The 21,534-nt window shown below is 43.9% G+C and overlaps 2 protein-coding genes across 4 annotated transcripts in view; one reads left to right on the top strand and one right to left on the bottom strand.

The window, feature by feature from the left end:
• Window positions 1–931: 931 nt before the first annotated feature.
• Window positions 932–12,766, bottom strand: CSN6 (COP9 signalosome subunit 6). 2 transcript variants are annotated; one of them, XM_075685931.1, is made up of 5 exons: window positions 12,294–12,766; window positions 8,969–9,295; window positions 5,372–5,653; window positions 2,275–2,332; window positions 932–1,355 (listed from the first exon to the last, which is right to left on the bottom strand). In XM_075685931.1, the coding sequence occupies exons 1-4, from the start codon at window positions 12,576–12,578 to the stop codon at window positions 2,312–2,314; spliced, it is 915 nt and encodes a 304-aa protein (XP_075542046.1). In that variant the 5' UTR covers window positions 12,579–12,766; the 3' UTR covers window positions 932–1,355; window positions 2,275–2,311. The 2 variants fall into 2 exon arrangements, with proteins under 2 accessions (XP_075542046.1, XP_075542045.1); XM_075685930.1 differs by lacking the exon at window positions 2,275–2,332.
• Window positions 12,767–13,333: 567 nt separating this feature from the next.
• The window catches only part of Vps53 (vacuolar protein sorting 53), a 46,136-nt gene continuing 37,935 nt past the window's right edge, over window positions 13,334–21,534 (top strand). Inside the window, exons 1-7 of one of the 2 annotated variants that reach the window (XM_075685927.1) lie at window positions 13,334–13,722; window positions 14,446–14,576; window positions 14,955–15,108; window positions 15,554–15,669; window positions 17,466–17,585; window positions 17,855–17,933; window positions 18,973–19,011. In XM_075685927.1, coding sequence (XP_075542042.1) covers window positions 13,615–13,722; window positions 14,446–14,576; window positions 14,955–15,108; window positions 15,554–15,669; window positions 17,466–17,585; window positions 17,855–17,933; window positions 18,973–19,011 — 747 coding nt within the window. In that variant the 5' untranslated portion in view covers window positions 13,334–13,614. The remainder of the gene's footprint in view (window positions 13,723–14,445; window positions 14,577–14,954; window positions 15,109–15,553; window positions 15,670–17,465; window positions 17,586–17,854; window positions 17,934–18,972; window positions 19,012–21,534) is intronic. The other variant, XM_075685929.1, reaches the window with a different exon arrangement.

Raw genomic sequence — 21,534 nt, 5'->3', positions numbered from 1 at the left:
TTCTTGTGGGGCTACGGGAAAGATTGTGTGTATAGCAGCTAAACGACCACACCGGTCGCCCTAAAGGCAAAAATAAGCAGAGTCTGCCGCGAGATTTCAATGTTGTTGGTCAAAGCTGCAATAGCACAAGTGTTGGAAAGAAGCAAATACTGTATTGCTTCAGACGATGACCTGCTTGAGCACGTGCTATAAGTGGCAGTGGAAAATAACCGCTCAAAACTGGTGTAAAATGTGACTGTTTAACGCACCTTCGTGATGTCAACATACAAAAAAGCTTGCGACAAAGATAGAAATATATGCTTGGTGGCAATATATTAGTACGGATGTCTTGTTATATGATCTGCCCTGAGATAACGCGTGCCGGTGAGACTGACGGCTTTTGAAACACACTCTGCATGCTTTCCGGCGGCTAACAGGCCCGAATCATCCCACATGCTTTCGCACTTTCTGAAATATGCACTGCTTTTGTTGTCGTTCTCTCTGTCCAGCGTCAAGTTATTGTACCGATTGGTTCTCTCGACCTGGAACAACTCTGTAATGACAAAGGCGGCCCTGGGTAATGCGGTGCCGTTCTGTGTGTGCGATCCCCGCACCAGCGCATGCAGCAGGGCAGAGTTAAGCGCAGAGCCTAAGTCTGCGACCGCGGGGTGGCGCTCCTGTTGCGCCGAAAACGAAGTGAAACGCTAGCTTGGGTGGCATCTAGCACGTGGGGCTATGCGGTGCAAGCAACATGCGGTACTGCACAGGTCTCCACAACGAATATTCGAAAAATCTAATAGCAGGTATTAGATTCGCGAATCCAATTATTTGAACAGTCACTATTCGATTAGCTGATATTCAAGTATTCACGCACCCCTGATAGGAAATATTCTGTGGGCATAACTTGATGGTTCACGAGAAAATAAAATAAAATAAAATACACAAAGCAGAATGTGATCACCACTTTGTTTATTACTGCTGGCCTAGGCCAAAAGTTGTTGCATTTACTCAAATAGAAAAAAAAAAAAAAGAAGTGAAGCAACATTCTTTCCAACAAATTTGAATGACTGCTACGCACACGCACTGAGCTCTTGCTTGTATATAGTGCTGCGAAGCCAACTGTATCACAAGATTTAGAAAAAAAAGAGAGAGAGAAGCACAGTCTGCTCACAGGCGTGCACAACAGATGGCAGCGTTGACGAGCAGGATTTGCTTATTCTGAGAGTTTCTTTTTTTTTATCTAACAGGTGGCGATACTGCACATCAAGTGAGCTTGCTTGTTGGGCTTGTTTGGTGCACTTCCATTCTCTGCTGTCACTTGAAAAACGGCACAGTTCCTAGAAAAAAAGTCCCCGGCCCATGCGTCGTCCCATGCCCTGTATAAAGAGAGAGAAAAAATAAGAAAATATATATATATTGACTATGACCAGTATTTGAACTGATTGAAATCTTCTTGGTACATTAATGCTCTATTCATGGATTACTAGGTTTGTCATTACCCAAAATGGTGAGCACATAAAAAAATCATGATGTTTTAGACAAGCTGCACACCCTTAAAACCCTTAACATTGGACCTGTACTCCAAAGTGTTGTGCAAGCTCAGGGTGTCAGAAATATGCAGCAGTGCCATGACGTGGATACCAACAATGCTAGTCATGTAGTTGGTTTTCTTTCGCTGTTTGCAATAGTAATGATTTAAAGTACAGTTGAACCTCGTTGTAGCAATAATGAATATAACAAACAAAACTCCATTTCAAATTTCCATATAGTTATGTTACCTTGATTTAACAAAGCAAGGCTTCCCTTTCAATGCATATAGCAAGTCGCTTTCCTTGAGGCAAAACAATATGCGACTGTCTACTCTTTATAGTGAACGAAATGTAATGACAACAGCGGAAAGCAACTCGCATTTCCTCAAGCAAATGTGTTTACGCAAGCAGTCCACGACGCAGTTATGTTATTTACAATGTGCTGACACCACATTGACATTTTCTCTGAAAGGTGTCTTTTGTAGTACTATTACAGTATTATCCACCACTCTGCGATGACAGACCGTGTGACCAAAGAAATGCACTACACAGAACTCGTTCCCGAACCGCCGAATGGACATCGCCATGAAAGCTGCCATGCACATTAGTTAAAAGGGCCACCATTTTGTGTTGCCCTGACTGCAGCGCTGCGTAATCCTCAGGTGTCCATTTGCAAACGCAAGCATGCAAATGCGGGCTCAAGTGGAATGACAAGGACAACCCAAATGCTATCAGCCGAAAAGTTGCACAGTGACCACAAACTTACCACACGTGCTCAAGGGAAGACAGCGCCAACTTGTCAATCATGGACACGTGCAGGCACGCTAAAAAAAATAACTGTTTAGGCATGACAGTTTTTCTTTGTGCAAAATAATTATGGACTGACTTGGGCAAGTGCTACCACTGTTAACGATATGCCATGCCCCAACCATAAGGTGCACTCATTTTTTTCTTATGTCTGTATGGAACTATGCTGTCTGCAAATTTTGGAGTACACTTACAATCGTTACAATGCAACAAAAGTTTCGACGATGCTCCACCAGTTAATAATTGTTTATGCCTTCTGGAAGCGCAGTCGAGGACGGCAGAGAATTAGGTGGGGTGATGAAATTAGGAAATTTGCAGATACAAGTTGGAATCGGCTAGTGCAAGACAGGGGTAATTGGAGATCGCTGGGAGAGGTCTTCATCCTGCAGTGGACAGAAAAATGGGCCGATGATGGTGCTTTCTGATTGATGAAATGGCCCGTCTGCACTATGCAAAAGCGACCACAGCTAAAAGAAACTTTATAAAGTATGCCCATTCGGGATCTTGAGAACTTGTCCGTATGCTTTAACACCTCTCAGATCTTCTTTTGCCATTCAACTGCTCCTTTCTTTTCTGCACGGTTACGCATATCTTTCTAATTTATTGCCAGCTGCAAACACGTTGACACCATAGACACTGTAACGACTCTCTACTTCCTAGAGCCTATGCGACGGAGAGCGAATGCAAGGTATACCCACGGCTCTCCATAATCCTACTCTCCATGTTATCCGCAACAGTGGCTATGAGAGCATGAAGCAAACCTGCTTCTAATAAATGCACAGCCTGTATGCTAAAGCTGATGCTCATCTTGTTAAAAATTATGGGGTTTTACGTGCCAAAACTACTTTCTGATTATGAGGCACGCCGTAGTGGAGGGCTCCGGAAATTTCGACCACCTGGGGTTCTTTAATGTGCACCTAAATCTAAGCACACGGGTGTTTTCGCATTTCGCCCCCATCGAAATGCGGCCGCCGTGGCCCGGATTCGACCCCGCGGCCTCGTGCTAAGCAGCCCAACACCATAGACACTGAGCAACCACGGCGGGCGACGCTCATCTTGTGCACACACGACTTGGCGAGTGAAGACTTGAGGCACGGCACGGGCTACTCCCTTTTTTTCACAACTTCAGAATGCCTGGAGTTTTCCTCGGCAAAGGTGATATCGAAATGGTAGCTATGTTTGGAAATGGGAAGTCCTTTCACTTTTAAAGAAAATCTGGTTCATCATAACTAGAACTACGGCAGCACGTGTCCACACAGCTTTCCTTATTTTTGCACGTCTGGTGCACCTGTGACACCATGCTTCTGAATTTCTCTTAACAACATTGCAAGCTGTCATTTGTGATCAAGGCATTAAACAGACAGCAGGAACCTGGCAGGCCTGACGCACTAGAAGGCATGCAAAAAGTGCAATGGGAAAGTTGCACTCATCCAAGCAGATATTGTTCAAAGTACAGAAAAGTTTAATTTTTTCAGCTAGATTCTGGTCCAACCTGTGGCAAAAAGATACATAAGCAACTCGTCCCGGAGAGCAATGATGCCTTCTGTAACCATTAAGAGGACACTAAAGAGAAACACTAAATCAGTTAAGACAGATAAAGCACTCTATCAAAACTTTTAATTAATTTTGCTTGAATGAGTTGATTAGTGAGAAAAGAAAATGAAGGTCAACGTTCCATTTTTAAAATTTCCTGCTAGAATCCCAGCATCGGCACATCGATGTGACGACGTGGATTACAAAGTAATTTTTCACATTTGGGCCACTACGGCTCTGAAAGCTATTGAAACTTGCTAAATTCTGTCTTTGGCTTAGTAGTTGTAGTACGCCTACGTAATGCGTAGTCATAGTAATATTGTACTGGCCCATCTTTAACCAATGACAAATTAACTAGGCCTGAGCAGATGCCATATCATCAGGAAAAGCTCGTGCGGAGACTTCAAGGCAGCATCCCCACCTGTATTTCGTTCTTGCACTTCTTCTGGCTTACCAAGCACGTTCTCATAGTGAAAGTGGCTTCCTTGCTATTTCACTAGGGTGACTTACTAATTTACAGCTTAAATCACATTTTTTCTGTTTAGCACAGTGTTTGGGAAGAGCACGAGAAGGAGCTGCCACAAATTAAAGCAGCCACCACAGAAGAGCACTGAAGAACTTGCAAGAAGTGCATCACACATCTTTGCACAGCAAGCATCTAACACGGAACATTACTGAAATGGTAGAGAGCAGGAAAGCGTTTAGTAGCCACTTTGTCTACTAATTTAATAATTTCTTTTGTGTTGTAAAATCAGTCTCACTAAGAATGAAATGTAGAAAAATGTTTTTTTCAAATGCGTATGTCTGTGAGGGAACAAAATCAGGCTGAATAGATCACACAAACCAGTTGTCTTGACAGTAGAACTCTGAGAGTTGTATTGGATCTGTTTTTATTTTAGCATGCTGCAGCCTACAGCCAAAAGCCGCAACTCTATAATGCTAATACTATACGTAACTGATCTAACTTTTGATGAAACCTGTTGCCAAGTCACTCCGTCAAAACAGTCCTTTCATTTCAACATGTTGTTAAACAACGTAAAACTTGAAGCTTTCCAACATACAGATTAGATATTCAATTTTCAATGAGAACACATCAAGAAGTGCAGATCATGTGACAATGGGTGCACTAAAAATTTAAAAAGTTGTTACTTGTCAGATGTTACCACACATGTACAGACAAGTAAGTCCCACATTTCCGTGACGCAGTCACCAGTGCACGCTAAAGCAGGCAGACTGACACCTTGCTGCTCCTTACCAAGCACCAGTTGCATACACAAATGCAATCCCTAGCCATTGGTGTCCTGACAGGTGTTTCCCAACTGATGTAAAGTCTGGGCCAGCAGTGCAGACAATAGAGACAAACAGGACAAGCCCTTGCCTCGTCACATGCACCCTTCCCGAAGCTGAACACAAACCAAGAGGACCAACTATATGCCCTAAAAAGCAACCGTGGCTTTGGCTTGAGACAGGAGGAGGAGCAGGTGCAAGTCAGGTTAAAAAACAACAGCGCGGCTTAAACGCACCTGTCGGTCATACAGGAGGTTGAACTTGTTGACGAATTGGTTGATGGTGTTGCAGCCCTTGGTGAGGGTGCCAAGGTAGGTCATGAGGGCTACGTCGTTGCACTGGTTGTAGAACTGGCCTTGGAAGCTGGGCGTGTGCAGCACTGGCAGCCGGTGGCAGAGGCTGAACGCATCCCGCAATACCTCGTGGTTGGCCGGCAGGGTGCCCGCGGACACTGCCTTCACATACTCCAGCACCAGGCGCACCCTGCTGTGCAGCATCTTGATGGCGCTGTGCTGGGCCTGCGTGCGTCACTTTCGCTTTAAACAGCTACATTCACGGACAACTTCTCTGTGCCGATGAAGAAAAGCTATGAAGGCAAAGCATGCACGAGTAAGAGCACTCCTGAAGTCCCACACTCTCATCCACATTCGCTAAGGGAGTAAAAAACATAAACATCTCATTAAAAAAAAAAGGCAAAATAACACAAACCGCACCACTGAGTGTTAAATTTCGCTTATTTTTCTGTTGTACTCTTTCAAATTAGGGCAAATGCAAAACAGTCACAAGCAGAAGTTATGCTGATTCAGTATTCACTCCAAGAAACCAAAAACGTTGTCAAACACTGCCTGAATACTTGGAACACTGACACATTTGCAGAAGGTCTGCCCCTGTAGCTTTCCCTTCATTGCCAGAGAAAACTGCCCGTGAGTATAAAAGATCTAAGGTGGGAAGGGCCAGATGGTTGTACATGCTCAAGCAAAATATGCAAATTGACAACTCGCATGTCACGTGCGTCCTTTTTGTGTGTCCTTGTGCCTCAGTAGCATGTTTCATTTCAACACTGTCAATAAGCCTTGCCAACCACCACCATATAGACTTCCACAACCATTTACTAGCACCACGTAGGCATCACAGCAAATGACAACAGCGATAACAGGACTAAAGAGTTCTGTGGATTTATCAGAAGGGCTGAAAAATAAAAAGTTTGTTGCCTGCTGGCGTGGAGGCAGTGTGTTCTTTCTGCTGCTGTCTGCCTATAGCAAACTGATGCTCACTGCTTCACGTCTCTGCCTCTGAAGTGATGTCGCCTGTGCTAGTGCCATGGTGAAGTAATGAGGGCTGACATTTACTTGACACCACTCGACTTTCCCCCCAGCTTGATGCATCTACCATAATCTGAGACATTCAGACGAATATCTCAGAAGTGCTCCAGAAGAATCCAAAAGTGAAGTTGTCTTCAAATAAGACTGTCTGAATGTTTCAAATGTAAGCATAAACCACAATTGCGACAGCAAGAAAATTAATGAAGTTTTTGCTAATTGCACATTTGACCAATTCATTTGGTCGCAAAAATTGTGTCTGCCAAAGCGCATAAACCGCTAGCATAGCGTTTTTATTAAAATTACTGTTTGTTTGACTTTGAAGACCCTGTACATATTCCATTTGTGTTTTTCACTGTGACACCTGTTAAGAGCTTGAGACCAAGTTTGCTACGTCTATCTGTCTTCTGCATTATGTTGTTGTTGTCATGCTGCCACCATAGACATTGGGCCATATCCTCATCTCACCATCTCCCCATCTTCATACTTACGATGTGGCAAAGAAAAACAAAACTTTGCCCACTAATGACACTGCACATTGGTCCCATGCACCTACGGCAATGTGCAGTTGGGAGCTGGCTGTGCTGACCACTGAGCTACTACGCTATGTACTTTCGTGCTTAGCAGTTTGTGCAGGGGTTTTATGCACAAGAGTATTGGCGCCTGCGCAAATACTATATCGGAGGCGATGGCAGGCAATACTGTAACGGACGAAGATGATGTTCAGTGCGTTGCAAGGAAGTTGTTCTTGAGAAGATGGTGGCATCTACTCTAAGAGCCTTCCACATCAAAACTTGGCGACAGCTTCACACGCCCTTACAACATTGATCACCCAAGTCAGCTAGTGTGTGGTGCAGCAGTCGTTTGCTGTGCAGCTTTCAGTGCAGCAGTTATTGCCAGTGCTCCCCTTCAAAACCATTGCCGCCTTAGATCTCTGTCAATTAAGTGTTGTCGTCATTCTGCTGCCACTGTTATCATCACGATAATCACTGTTGCATATAGCTGGGGGCGGTGGGGATAGTTGGAAGAATAACTGCTGTCACCGCAAATAAGCAGAGTGTCAGAGAATTCGCTGAAGTTTGCTTATTTCCTTTTTCCTTTTCTACTTCAAATAGGCTTTTTTGAAAGTTATACTATGGCAAATGATGCAATTCGATTTCTCCAGGTTGATTAGTACTTGCAGAGGCAGGCTTTAGCTGCATGACAAACTGCAATCTTTGGTTTGGTAATTAACCAAATTTCACTAATTACAACATTGTTCACTTTGAGGCAAGTGTTGCAAACCGATGCAGGGTCGTAATATCCATTTAGCAGAATCCCTGAGATTGGCAGCTGTTTTGAGGTAGCCATCTCCAAGACGTGCTATGAAATTCATGGATGTTGTTATTAGCCGTGGCCAATGCTGTGCTAGGAAAGACTACGGGCAACTATTAACTGAAACAACAATGTGTCTCGTAGAACATTCTGTGTACCTCAAAACTGGCATTAATCGCAGGGATTATGCTAGGTTGATGCAGCTTCATTAATTCCACATTTTAAACATGTGCCCTAGAGTAAATAATCAATAATTTATTAAGCAGAATATGGGCAGTCGGTAAACTGAATGTTGTGATTTGTTCTAGAAATAATGGTTATTCAACCAATCAACATAGAAAGGCAGAATTGTGCTTTCTTCCACAGACAACATTTTAAATATCTGATCAGAGTAATAACACACAGCAAGATGTGGGACATAACAGGTGGAATGAAGACAACAAAACAGCCCACAGACACACAGGAAAAAGAAGGGGACACGAATTGTGGGGTCTCAAATGTGCCCTTAGGATAAACGAATGACAACACATTAGTGCGGACAATCACAAGGGCATTTATTGCACCTTTATACACCAATCTAGCCGGGCAAATTATTACTGATGGGCACGGGACAGACCAAGGAAGTCCGACTCACTGCAACCGGATAGCGAGTGAATATGTTTGCCTTCGTATTGAACAATGTTGGACGGTCATGCGAACAGTGGCGTGTTCAAATGATTATGTTCGTGCATTCTGGTGTCCTGTTCCTAAGCCTTTCGCCGGATGGTCCCGCAAATGGATGGTGAGCGCGCGAAACGTCCATGCAGCTCGCTGACCTCAAGCTAAAGAGGAACTGGTTATACTCCCTTTCGTGCCCGAGTAACCCCCCCTATCATATGGCGTTAGCAGTGCAACTCTTGCGCCATCTCTCACATCAATCGACAAACACACCACCCACATGCAGTGCCCTGCTTCGCAGGCAAGCCAGATTACAGGAGATGCAAGAGCCATGCAGAAAAAACGTCAGTGGACGTGCAAGAGTCGAGCGTCCCCATAGAATCCACGGCATGTGTGTTGGCACCTCAATGTGGACAGATTCATATTTGCATGCACGACACGATTTCCTCAAATGGATTTTTTGCCAAGCAAACACTCTCAGTGAGCTAAGGGCAAACACGAACAGAACAAGGGCTGTCCACCGCCACTTACGGAACACCTTACCTGCAAGTGCTGGGCCACAAGGGAGCTTTCGCCAGACTCGCCGGCAGCTGACATGCGTGCCATGTGGTCAAGACCAATGCGCTCAGCCTCCTCAGTGGCTAGCGTATAGGGCAGCTCGACGAAAAGCATGGTGGCCTGCCCATTGACCAGGTCGATGACTGACTCGTACATGGCCACGGGCAGCTGACTGTGACGTGCCTGCGGGTTCAGCTTGAGCAGCACAGGACTCTCATTGATGCAGCAGATCTGCCGGTGCACCTGGATGTCTGACTCGGTCGGCGCGCCTCCCGTTGTGTACCAGCCAAGAAAGTCCAGGTCGCTGAACACCTGTAGCGCAGGCACTTGGTTGAATGATGGCCTTTTATGTCCCAAAGTAACTGCTGAGATGCAGAAGCTGCTACAGTTCAGGGCACCATATTAATTTTGACCACTTGGGGTTCTTTAACCCTTTCTCTACTGCTGACAAATACAGTTGCCATAAGGAAGAATAGCTTGTTGTGTGAACCGATGAAGAGTATATCAGCCGACTTGTTTTTAGTTTCAGTTTCCAACAGTAGATATCGGCACTTGTGACAGCGACAAATGTGCAGCTTTTCTTTTATTAGAAGCATGGCTGCCTGCTCATCCTATTTCAGGAATATTTGGCACAGTTTCTATCAGTTACTGCAGAACAGGAAGGGTTAAAGTGACACACTAACAAATTCAGGCAAATGTGAGAATTCTAGTTTCAGTAATAGATTGAGGTCCTCACAACCCCTCGAGTTGGTTTTGCATAAAATAAATGGCTTATTTACTGGGAAATGTGCAAGTGAATATGGCATGTCTCTTGAAGACAACCCGACACTTGTTAAAATGAATACAAGTGCATCACCCACACACTGAAGCACCACAAGAATCCTGCACTCAGGCAGTGCTCTGCTAGGCACAAGCAGGCTGGAGAATCAGAGGGTTATGACAGAGGTTGCCACACTCCAATAAATTGTGAGCATTGTGAAGAGGCAGTTTCAGCGACTATAGTAACTATTGCCAATGCATATGTAATCTTCGTGCCAGGAAAGCTGAAAAGCAGAAGAGCATTGCAATAAAATTTAGGTCACCTCAAGATATCTCTACACATTAATTTTTGTTGCTCTCCTTGACTGCAATGGCTGCAGAATTTGCTATGAGTATGGCATGACAACTCCAGCTGTAGCACTAACCAATGGAACTTGGCCAATGGCCGACGGTTGGTAACAAGTCGGGAAGAAGTCGGTGGCCGACTTAGTCAGCCAGACAAGTGAGGCCCACGCTCCGCTCATGCCTGTCTAGTGGCCAGACTGTTCAACATGAACAATTCTAATGCTTCTTCTTTGCTCCTTGATTTGCAGGCTGTCTTGATAGTGAACCACTCCAAAGTCTAAATGCAAGATGTGAGCTCCGTTGTGATGCACTGGATCTTCAACACCCAAGACAAAGAGGACGCACTGAAAGGCTGCAGGAAGGTTAGGCAGGGCGCAAACTAACGGGCATGACTGAAGTTTACTGAACTGATTTTTGATATTATCAGTGTAATGGACTTTAAATGGTACATATATCAAATGACATTTATTTTTAAGCGTTACTTACAAAACATCACTACCAAGTAAAGTATGCTTCCTTAATTTCTGCAGTAGAGTTTTTAGTCTAGTCATGTGCAATTAAACATGTCAACAAATTTGAGCGTTTCTGCCACATATGGTTTACAGATATTTGTTCAATAAATGGATCAAAACAATTCGCTGCATTCTGTATTTGTGTGTGCTGACCTTACACTAATGTGCATTTTTTAACTGCCCCAAATTTGTAAAAACCTGTCTGCGGCAAATAGCATAATTCTAACCCTCAAGATAAATTACTCGATGAGCATGGCCATTACTTCTACAAGAAATCTGAATGCTTATTGGAATAACGTAATTACACTAATTGAATTTGTAATTAGTTACCTAACGGCACATGTTTCCCTTCTCGAATAGTAGCTAGTGAGTGTGTTTAGAATATCCACTAGGAACGAATTCCGAGAATGGCACCGGTTTCGACCTAGGCACCCACCGTCAAACTTGCAGCAATAAAAATGCTCTGTTATGCAACTTACATTGTTATGACACATTTTTATGCATTAAACACAAAAGTAACTGTAATGCCAATTCATTTCGTCGGACACTTCAAAAATTTGTATCTCAAAACAGGTGCAGTCCCGAGAATTCGTTCCTAGTAGATGCGCTTTGCGAAGTCGCCTCCTATAACTCATAGATTAAAATATGTTCTGTAAAGTGAATAATTAAAAGGTTAATTAGTGCAATTATGTTAATTTTTCAATGAAGTATTTTGATTTCTAATAGAAGTAATGGCTGCCTCATCATGTAATTTAGCTCAGGCAATTTTTTAAAAATTTTGGTGCAGCTAAAAAACACCTCGTATAAAAGCAAACAGATATCAAACGAGCGGCCTACCAAATTTTGGTAATTATCACTGGGCCAAGCGTGGTCCTAATGTGGTTAACAGTTGGCCTTTCAGGTCGGCCCAATGTGCCATAACGTTGGCCAACGTGAGGCCAGCGTCAATCCCCAAATGTGGGCCGCATTCAGCAGCTGACCATGGGCCGAGGTCGGCCAGTTACCTCGGACTACCGTTGTGCCGAGAACTTTTGTGCCATTGGGCCGTGTTTTATGTAGCATGTTCAATTGTGTGCTCCAATCAAGTGCCACAAATGTAGATTAGAACGTGGTGCGCCCAAACGTTAAAAAAAGAAAGAACATTAGTCTCACTAAAGGATATGACTTGCAGTATGGTGCAGAATATGGTGCACTGCAGTTGTACAAACCTCGGTGAAGACACTGCAGTTCAGTGGTCTGAATGACATTATCACGATGTTTTCAATTGTCATCCCACAATAACAACGCCATTCTAACCACCAGAATACATTTGAGCACACTCATGCTGGTATTACGAAACGCACAGTGCGGCTATCCTGATCCAATGTTTAAAGCATATAAGATGGGCCCGCAATGGCTAGAACAGACGCAACGTGCTAGTATATGTAGTAAACAACCACATGTATTCATTGCTAAACACAACGGAGACACACGACATTGGGTCGGTCGCTCCGTGTCGACATCAACTTTTTTCTGGACGTGGGTCAGTTAACACGAGGGTGCAATAACCTCGACCACTTCTATGTCACAGAGCAGTGACAGGTCGGCGTTTTCAAAAGCGTACAGCAACCACGGATTCAAAGTGTGTCACGCAGCAAAATAAACATTGACCTGTGACACTTCTATATATCGTTGCTGGAATCAGACACGGGTACCTGCTTGAACTGCTGCTCCTTGACATTGTAGTAGTCGTTGTCAATCACAATGTTCCCCTCAATGGTGTTGAACACAAGCTCGAAAGAGTTCATGACTTCGATGCTGCGACCCTTCTGCTTGCCAATGAGGGCACCAATCACTTGCTGTGCCTTGCCTTCCTGGGCCTTTATTCGCGTCCAGTGCTCGGAAATGTTCATAATCACTAGCGGATGCAACGAGACACACACACTGCCTGTGGTGCCCGAAGCAGCCATCACATTTGCTGGTACCTCGTCCACCTCCATGGCGGTTAACGGACTTGTCAAAGTAGTTCTGCACAATTGGACGGTTCGCCCGGCCCTTTTTGGACAACGGCTTCACAAACGCGTCGCGCGCAGAGCTAACGCTTCGCTCAATCAAACCAGCTGCCGGACCCACATTGATCGTTCACGGACGACGGCACGACGGCTCTTATCGGCTACCGTCTAGCCACTAGTCTAGCCATAGTACACCCTTCTTTATGCTTATATGCTTCTTTATGTGCACCATAGAGTTATAGTAATACGAAATTCGATGTTGTGTAACAAATGCGAAGCATCTTTTCAAAATTTAAAGGCACCCAAAATTTTAAGCAACAGGTGTGCGCGTTTACTAAGACGTAAAAGTTAAATGAATAACTTTAAAGCTAATGCCACTTCTAAATAAATATTGTTTATTTGTGTGGCTGTAGATGGTGAGAACAGCATGTAAAATGCATTATTTGAACTGTTTGAATATTTATTTTTAAGAACAAATGCGTGGTGAACCACAAAATATAGAAACTGCTGAGGCCTTAATTTCACAAGTGCACCAAACCCTTAGAACAAAACTTTAACGAGTAAATGCAAAAAGGAGTAAAAACAAAGTATGCAGAAGCAAATATTTAATATACTTCATCATTTTAAAATATAAAATTAATTTCACTAAAATTGGCGAACTACTAGTTTCTGTACGTAGAAACCATGCATCAAAGTTTAGTAAAGTAGAGCAAACACACCTCTCTGTACAAAATTTACCCGTCCAGCTGTAGCTTCGCAAGGGGAGAGCTGCCTTTGAACGTTGTATGAAGCTGTACCGCTACTCTTTAATAGATTAAGAGAACCGAAAACATTTCGCGACTAGTCGTCTGGAACCCGCTGATCCGCCGTGTTGATGTTTCTCGGTCTGCGGATGTCATGCCGCTTTCAATAAAACGAGAATTCAGGAACCGACGCATTGTGGAGGAGCCTGATCGAGTCGCAGGAGCTAGCACTGTATGACCTGCAATTGCCAAGACGGTGTGTCCCAGCGTAGCAAGCCGACATGGCCAACGCAATGGGAATCGAGCTGGACGATGACATTATCGTGGATGAAGATGCCCTCAACGCGTTTGTGAACTTTCCACCCGAAGTTCAGGCTGCCATAGAACAAGTGAGTTGATTGGTACAAACTATACAATGCGGTGATTACGCTGTGATCATTTCTTGACGAGGACAAGCTTCAACTTTGCAGGTGCCGGTTGGCCCAGAAGAAGGTGACTAGACAGTATAATCTGGATCACCGGCTTCTTTCCGGCTGCTAGAAGATTTTTTTTCCCGCTATCTCATTTGTGGATCCTAGAGCTCCTAGTCAGATATATAGAGAGATCGGCTAGCTATCTGGTCGTTACATTCAGCCCTTCCTGAACATTTGCATGTGGCTAGCTCACTACTTCTTTAGGATCGAGTCAGCTATCAAACTGGTTTAGCAAAAAGTCTTCATGTATTCGTTATGTATACAGTGTAACGAAAAGACAAGAGATGTGAACCAGGTCTTGGTGTGGACATACGTGTGAATGAAACCAAAATTGGCGATCACAGCTGAGGATTTTTAAAGATATGTGTAGTGTCTGTAGGTGTTTAACCCGGCGAACTATGCGTGACAGTTGTTATCCTAAACTAATTTTCAAAGGACAACTATGTTGTCTGTACAACCTTAGATCGAATAATTCTTATGGCGCCGTGTATCGTGCTGAGAAATATGCGCTAACGTACTTAAAACAGCTAGTGTTGCTGGGATCCAATGTTGGCGCTTATAGTATATACATATAAGCGTGTGTCACTTTATCGCGCGGCACTGAGCGTTCGTTTTATTTGTTTCCTTATCGCTCTGCAGGTATTTCCCAGTACAGACCCGCTGGACAGCCCCAACTTCAATCCCGTGGACTACATCAACACATTGTTTCCTACAGAACAGTCGCTTGCCAATGTTGACGAGGTCATAGCACGAATGAAGACAAAGATCAGGTATGCATTGTTACGTTGCCTCCCATCCTTTCCATTTAAAGTGGGCCTATAGCAGCTAGTTTAAGAAAGGATCCACTGTAGGCACCGCTGTTGCAAACGTTGTAAGGCTTGCAGGAAGTTTTCGACGGTTCTTCTGAGGGAAACACTGCACTAGTTGCCGTGAGAAACGTGTTTGGATAAAAGCTGCCCTTAGAGAGCAGCACAGTTGAACACCAGCTAATTTAATAGCTTTTTGGGGTCAGAGACTTCCTCTACAGTTGTGAGGTCCTTGTTCATTCTTTGTGGACTGTTCATGAGTTTTAACCTTGGTTGTTCACCTGTGCACGAAGCCTTGGTTCACGACTACGCCCAAGTTTAAGAGTGCGACTTTCCGTGCAGACGTTTGGATGACCAGATCAGGACAGTCGTCCGTGGCCAGAGCAACCTTGGGTCAGATGGACGGGCATCCTTGGAAGAGGCACAGCGCTCCATTCACCAGCTGTTTCTTTGCATCCGTGACATCAAGGAGAAAGCCGAGAAGTCCGAACACATGGTATGCGTGGAGCTTGTGAACTTAAGACGCAGGCAATATAAAAGTTATTAGACTTGGAATTGGGCGGTTCCTGCACCTGTGAACATTGATCACCGAAAGCTGATGCTGGTGCTCATTGCTGTCCTACTTGGTAACTAATTGTAATGAGTCACTGTCTGGTTATGAAATGATAAAATATAGGTGCAGTATTTCTCTGAAGTTCTGAAGCCACTGCACACATGACCATGCCTGCTCCTGACAGCCCCTGTTAAACTTTTGTCACTCCATTGATCAGCTATGGAGATTAAGAGCGACAGTGTAGCTCACTCTCCTGCTCCGGTGGAGTGTGCTCCAGGAGCACTGCATTTGCATGCAGTGCACAAGACTTCCGCAATGTTTTTTTTTAATGTTTGTGTTTCTGTTCATGTTTCAGTACATGTGTTTATCTCCGTATGTGTGAGCACAGGTGAAGGAGATCACACGAGACATCAAGCAGTTGGACAATGCTAAGCGGCACCTGACAGCCTCTATAACGACGCTGAACCATCTGCACATGCTTGTGGAGGGGGTTGACGGGCTCAAGTAAGTTTTTTGCTGCCTACTCGCAATGTTTCGTGCCTAACTGTGCCATGGCTGGCTCACTCAGCATTGCTATTTATTAAGATGTATCGCTGGAGGCCGCACATTCTCAGCTCTGTGCACACATATCATGGTTTATCTCTGCTTTCATTCAGATAATCGTCTTTGTGTAAATTTTGTGTGACATTTCATTGAGGAGAGCTCCGAATACTCCATTATGGCCAGCACTAAAAAAGAATGTTACAGGGGGGGTATTCTGTAGGAGTCCACCTAGTGGACTGTCCATTTCGGCTGCTGCTGATTGGCTTGGGGCGCTCATCTCCTCCTCGCTCGTACGGCTGCATCCACTCAGCAGCAGCCGATATGGACAGTCCACTAGGTGAACTCTTACAGAATATCCACCCAGTACAGGAACTTACACGTACAATGGAGCTAGAACACCAAGCTGTCGATACAGTGACAAAGCAGAGCAGGGGAAAAACCACTGACTATAACACAAGTGTCGAGTATGACCTTCAAAGGTTCATTGCGATGGACATCACTGATGCCCACACAGCACAGGAAATCTGCAAACAATTTCTGAGGTTGGGCTTGCAGGGCACTGCTGCCTGTTTTGAGTCAGTAGGCTGCATAGAAAGGGCACTTCACTCCTGCATGAAAGCAAAGTGAGCTCTTCTAAAGGAAAATCCAACGAAATTTGCTAAGCTGAATTTTAGGGCTTGTGTGCGTGTTCGAATGCAGCACTATTATCTTCTACTACGAGAGAATTTAAAGAGGCAAAGCTGATGTTGCTTTGTCAGTCCATTTGTGCTTTTCATTATAGTGACTGCAGCTATCGTCGTCATCAAACCAGCTCCTCACCCTTGCCGTAGTGTGAAGAACATAAACTTTGCCTACCACTGGCAATGATGTTTTAACTTGTGTTTCTACAGCAATGTGTAGTTAGGAGTTAGTTACGCTATCTTGCAGCTGTGGCAGTTGGGTAATTTGTGTGGTGTTTTGTGTGCCACACAGACTCTGAGAGTTGCGGCACCTGCGCGTCATATTTCGGAGGCTTCAGCAAGCACTTAAGCTTTGGGAATCCCTGAAGTCTGATTCCTTTTTTTATCATCAGCCTATTTAGTGGACTTTAAGATGCTGTGAGAAGCTGCTTGCATGTTTTAACAGAAGAAGTGACAGTGTGCCGCTGTGCTTCAGTTTCGGTTTACTTGCGTAACTCATTAGTGTCGGTTCATACTGGAATACGCAGGAGGAGGTCCAACGGTAGAGCTGTATGGGGACCTCCTGTGTGTAAAAGAGTGGAGTAGTACGCTTAAAATCATACCCTTGTGCCTTTGTTTCTTAAAGAGAGACTAGCCTAGGTTCTTTTCCTGACTGCATAGATGACTGTCTGGTCAATCAAACTGGGCTGATTCTTAAAACAGCGACTTGGTGGACCGATCCTCATACTAGAGCATCATATGTGTACCCACAAGGGTTTTAATGCGGTTTCCTATGCAAACCCGTCCTGGGGGCAGCACATCATTATAGCACCCACAGATTCCTCATAGCATTAATCAGCAGGGCTAACCAATAAGTGTGCCCAGCAGCATATCTCAGCAGGTCTACCGAGGGGCTATCAGTTGACTTTGACAATTATTCTTAGGTGGTTTATACTCTGTTTATTCCACATTAAAAAGCTGAATTCTTGATAAAAGTGATACTACAGAAATCTTAGCACTGCTTTATCACTTGCTTGAATCTAAGAGGGCTTGAATGTTCAAATGCATGTTGACCTTCGTGTACCCTCTACTGTGCAGGAAGCTCAGCCGCAAGCGCCAATACGGAGAAGTGGCCAACCTCCTTCAAGGTGTGGTCAACGTGCTGGACCACTTTCAACCATACATGGCCATTCCTCAGATACGCAAGCTGGCTGATGAGTAAGCGAAATATACCTTCTTCTGCTTCTTCTTTTTTTTCGCTTGTATTTGTTTTGCTTGTCAACAACAATAGTTGTTGGTAGAGACATTTGCCACTGTGGCCTTTACCTGTGGCCAGCTATAGTCACCCTGATTTTATATCTTGAATGAAGGCAGCCTGTGTTCTCTGAAAAGTAAGTGAAAGAAGTGGTGTAATTGAACAGCTTTTTCTTCATTCTGTGCTTTGGTAATGAGACAGTTTGAGATTGCTGTGCCTTTCCTTTTTTTAGGCTTGCCACCATTCAGTCTGACCTCGCACAGCAAATAACGGCCGACTTTCATGATGCATTCACTGGACCAAATGCCAAGGTTAGTTTGCTTCCGCTTATTAGGTGAATTGAAGTAATAGTTTGATTGTAAAAGTTTTAACTGAATAGCACCTAATTTCTTCTCTACTTCACTCTGACTTTGCATCCCATATTTTACAGCTACATAATATCTGTTAAGGTTCTCATTTACAAGACTCTTGGGTTCTCTATGTATATACATTATAAATATCATCACCTTTGGAATTGGCCGCATCCTTGCGTGTTGTAAAAGTACACTAAAGTGGAGGATATCAGACATTTTACAGATGTTCGCAGCACGTGATGTGGCAGTGCTTCGACGCATAAAACATGTGGCATATCTGCGAACTCTTACTGTGTATTTTATCATAAAGGGCTCAATTTTTAGAGCTTGCTTACAATTCTTGCCATAGCACTAATACTTTTACTATTGTTTACTTGCATTGTCTTTTGAACAAAACTGATCTCAGAAGATTACAAATACAGTCGCTGAAAAATGTTTTGGAGCCTGACTCTCCACATCCGCTTGAATGTTCAAACGTACCCACGGCATCACCACCCACTCCAGAGAAACAATGTATAACTGTACGTTGACCTGCCAACCTTAAAACTTCAGAAATAATGCAGTTTAAACCACAATATTCTAAAATGTTAGAGAAATATATTATAAAATAAGTTTACACTATTTTTCAAGTTTGAAGGTTGGCAGGTCTTTGTTACCGTGTGTTCCCTCAATCATGTGTCAATCTGTAAAAGAAGTGAATCTGTATGTGTAAATAAAAGCATCTGTGTGTTGTTAGTCGCTATATGTGAAAGTTACCAGTGTTCCCTTTCTGTATTTTGTTTTATTAACTAATAGTCAATCATATAAATTTATAATTTAATTTTGTGATTGATGCATAGGTATGAAAGGTTTAGAGTTTTTTTATGAACATGTTTGTGGCCTGCTATTAGTATCTGCATGTCTCTTTTCTGCATTTGGTAAATTATGCTGTGTGTACTGTTTTCACATCAGGCACGGTATGTTGAGTCAGTATTTCTTCAATTTTAAATGTTTGCAGCGTGTCGTGGCATCTTCTGAAGGCACATCAGACAAAGAGGTAAAAATAAACAAAAGAAGCTTTCTGCTCAGCCAGTTGTGTGACTACATTTGGATTGGAGTTACACTCGAACCTGTCTGGCGCCTGTTGTTATGTATCATTATTGTGCTGCATGACTTATGTTTATAGCGTGCGCCACATACAGTCGAACCCGACTATATCAAACCAGTTTACATAGAATTATTTTGTATATCGAACAATTTCTGAACATGATATAGTTACAATGAGTATATATCGCAAGTATTATGCTTACATCGAACAAAAATAGCAGCGACTCCCAATATATGGAACGACAAGCGGCACAAAATGTGCCCCCAGAATTTGGCATTCCCTCGCGATGGCGGGGAAACCCGGCGGTGCAGCTCCATCGAACCGCTCTCCCTACCATGACCGCGCTGCGTCTGGCAAGTCATCGACACCCTACTGCAAAAAATGATCCTGGCTCGCCCGGAGCGCTTGCTCAGACAGCCAATCAGAGGCTCTTGCGCCCTCAGAGTGCTAGATGGTGCAAGTGCGGGTTGTCTCGCTGCTTTTCTGTTTCATTGTTTTTGCGCCTTATGTGCCCTCTCCCGCAGTGTTGCCGTGATGAAGCGGCAGAATTTGATTTTCGTCGTGAAGCTTGAAATCATAAATCGAGTCGAACACGGTGAGAAGTCGGATGACCCTGCAGCTTGCAAAATTCCAAGGAGCACTCTCAGCATGATCTTAAATAAGGGGGAGGTTAGGGCCAAAGCAGACAAACTCGCGACCCGGTGCCTGTGGCGTCCAACGCGTACGCACGGCCATGTACAAGTGGTTCATCCGAAATGGCTTCAGATGTGCCGGCTTCCGCGTCCCCAGTGGGGACTAAATTCTGATGAGTGCAATGGAGCCGTTGCCGGTGTTGCCGAAGTTTGGAGCGAGCTGTCAGAATTTCCGGAAGCTGTTGACAAGTCAATGGTCGATGAGTTTGTGAGTGCAGATGACGGTGTCGTGACCACGGGAGAGCCTGAAAACGAGGACTACATTGCCGACATCGTACCGAGTACAAGTGAAAGTGGGCACAATGAGGAAAGCAACAATGGTCCTTTGCCCATATCCTCGGAGCACTCGCACCAGTCCGGTGCTTCTGCGCGGATGTGGAAGGTTACAGCGTCAGCCGCTCCGACTCTAGACAATGTGGAGAAGTGCGTGCGTTGCAGGCAGTGAAATTGTCCAAGCAGAAGAAAATTCAGGACTATTTCATGCGAAATTAAGCTAGTTTAATCAATAAAGTGGTTTTATAAATGGTATGTGCTTTTGTGATGTCCAGTTCTTTAGCAGGCTTATATCGAATTATGCCCTTTATCAAACTGATAGGCATTTTTTTTTTGCAAGTTTCGATATAGCCGGGTTCGACTGCATGAGTGCATAACTTGGTTTAATGTTTATTGCATGTGAGACCGTCTATATTTTTATTCTCTGCTGCAACATAAGATTATTGCAAAATATTTAAGTGTACTGTATTGACAGGTATGCAGCAGAACCTTGTTAACATTTCTTTGTGAAACCATAGAAGAAAAAAAAAATCTGGAAGCCAAGAACGCAACATATGAGAGCAAGTGGGCAGGGACTGCACAAATCCGATATGGAAATAATAATAAAAAAAAGAGCAGGCACAGAAACAACAAGTACATATTAGTGTTATGTTGTGTCAGGAATTTATAGGAATTAAATTTGTTGAAGTTTTAAGTATTGAAAACTCGCCCTGAGAATTCTCTAAACACTCATCATTGCTTAAGGCACTACTTATGAGTGCAGTATTGACATCCTTTCTTTACGTTTCCCACAAGCATCAGGACTCCATTGACAGTGATTTTTGACACCCTTTGTACGCCATCAGAGGCATCTTGTATCACATCGCGTCACTTTAATTTCTTAAAGACGGGCATTGCATAAGGGGTGGGATTGCAAAATTGTCATGTGGTGTCAGTCAGTCAAAAAGGTTATCAGTTACACTCTTCAGAAAACTTGATGGACAGGTGATTGAAGAAACTTGGTGGGAAAGGTTGTTCCATTCTGATGCTGCGCGTGGAAAAAATGACGATGACGAGGGCTGGTGTGGCGAGATATGCGTGCCGGGGCTGAGATGTAAAGTGGGTGACCGAGAGCGCTGTAAAGAACTTGCAGAGCAGAGACAGTGTGGCAGTATAACGGTGAAGAGAAAGACTCAATAAACCTGATTCTGCCTTTAATGGTGACACTTTAACATGGTGTTGGTAAGTGGAATGGATGAATGTAGTGGCACGGTTCTGTACTGCTTCTGCAGCGTTAGTGAGATAATTCTGTGTGGGTTCCAAATGGCGGATGCATACTCAAGCTTTTCGGTCTACTTAGTCGTTTATAAGCGAGAAGTTTTACATGTTAAAGGGCATGGCGTAAATTGCATTTCAAGAAACTTAATGTTTTGTTAGCAGATTAGATGATGTTGCTGTATTTACTCGATTGTCACGAGTTTCTTTCAGGATTTTCGTTGCTTGAACTCGACCCTCATGTTACGTTTGA

Source organism: Dermacentor variabilis, chromosome 3, assembly GCF_050947875.1.
Source record: "Dermacentor variabilis isolate Ectoservices chromosome 3, ASM5094787v1, whole genome shotgun sequence".
Classification (NCBI taxonomy): domain Eukaryota; kingdom Metazoa; phylum Arthropoda; class Arachnida; order Ixodida; family Ixodidae; genus Dermacentor; species Dermacentor variabilis.
This window is presented reverse-complemented; position numbering and strand designations above follow the sequence as displayed.

Excerpts from the sequence above, each read along its gene's own strand:
- CSN6 (XM_075685930.1), bottom strand. The coding sequence starts at position 12,578 with ATGGAGGTGGACGAGGTACCAGCAAATGTGATGGCTGCTTCGGGCACC. Across the intron at positions 9,296-12,293 it reads AGGAGCAGCAGTTCAAGCAG|GTGTTCAGCGACCTGGACTT; the intron begins GTACCCGTGTCT and ends CCTGCGCTACAG. Across the intron at positions 5,654-8,968 it reads TTGTGGCCCAGCACTTGCAG|GCCCAGCACAGCGCCATCAA; the intron begins GTAAGGTGTTCC and ends TGACGCACGCAG.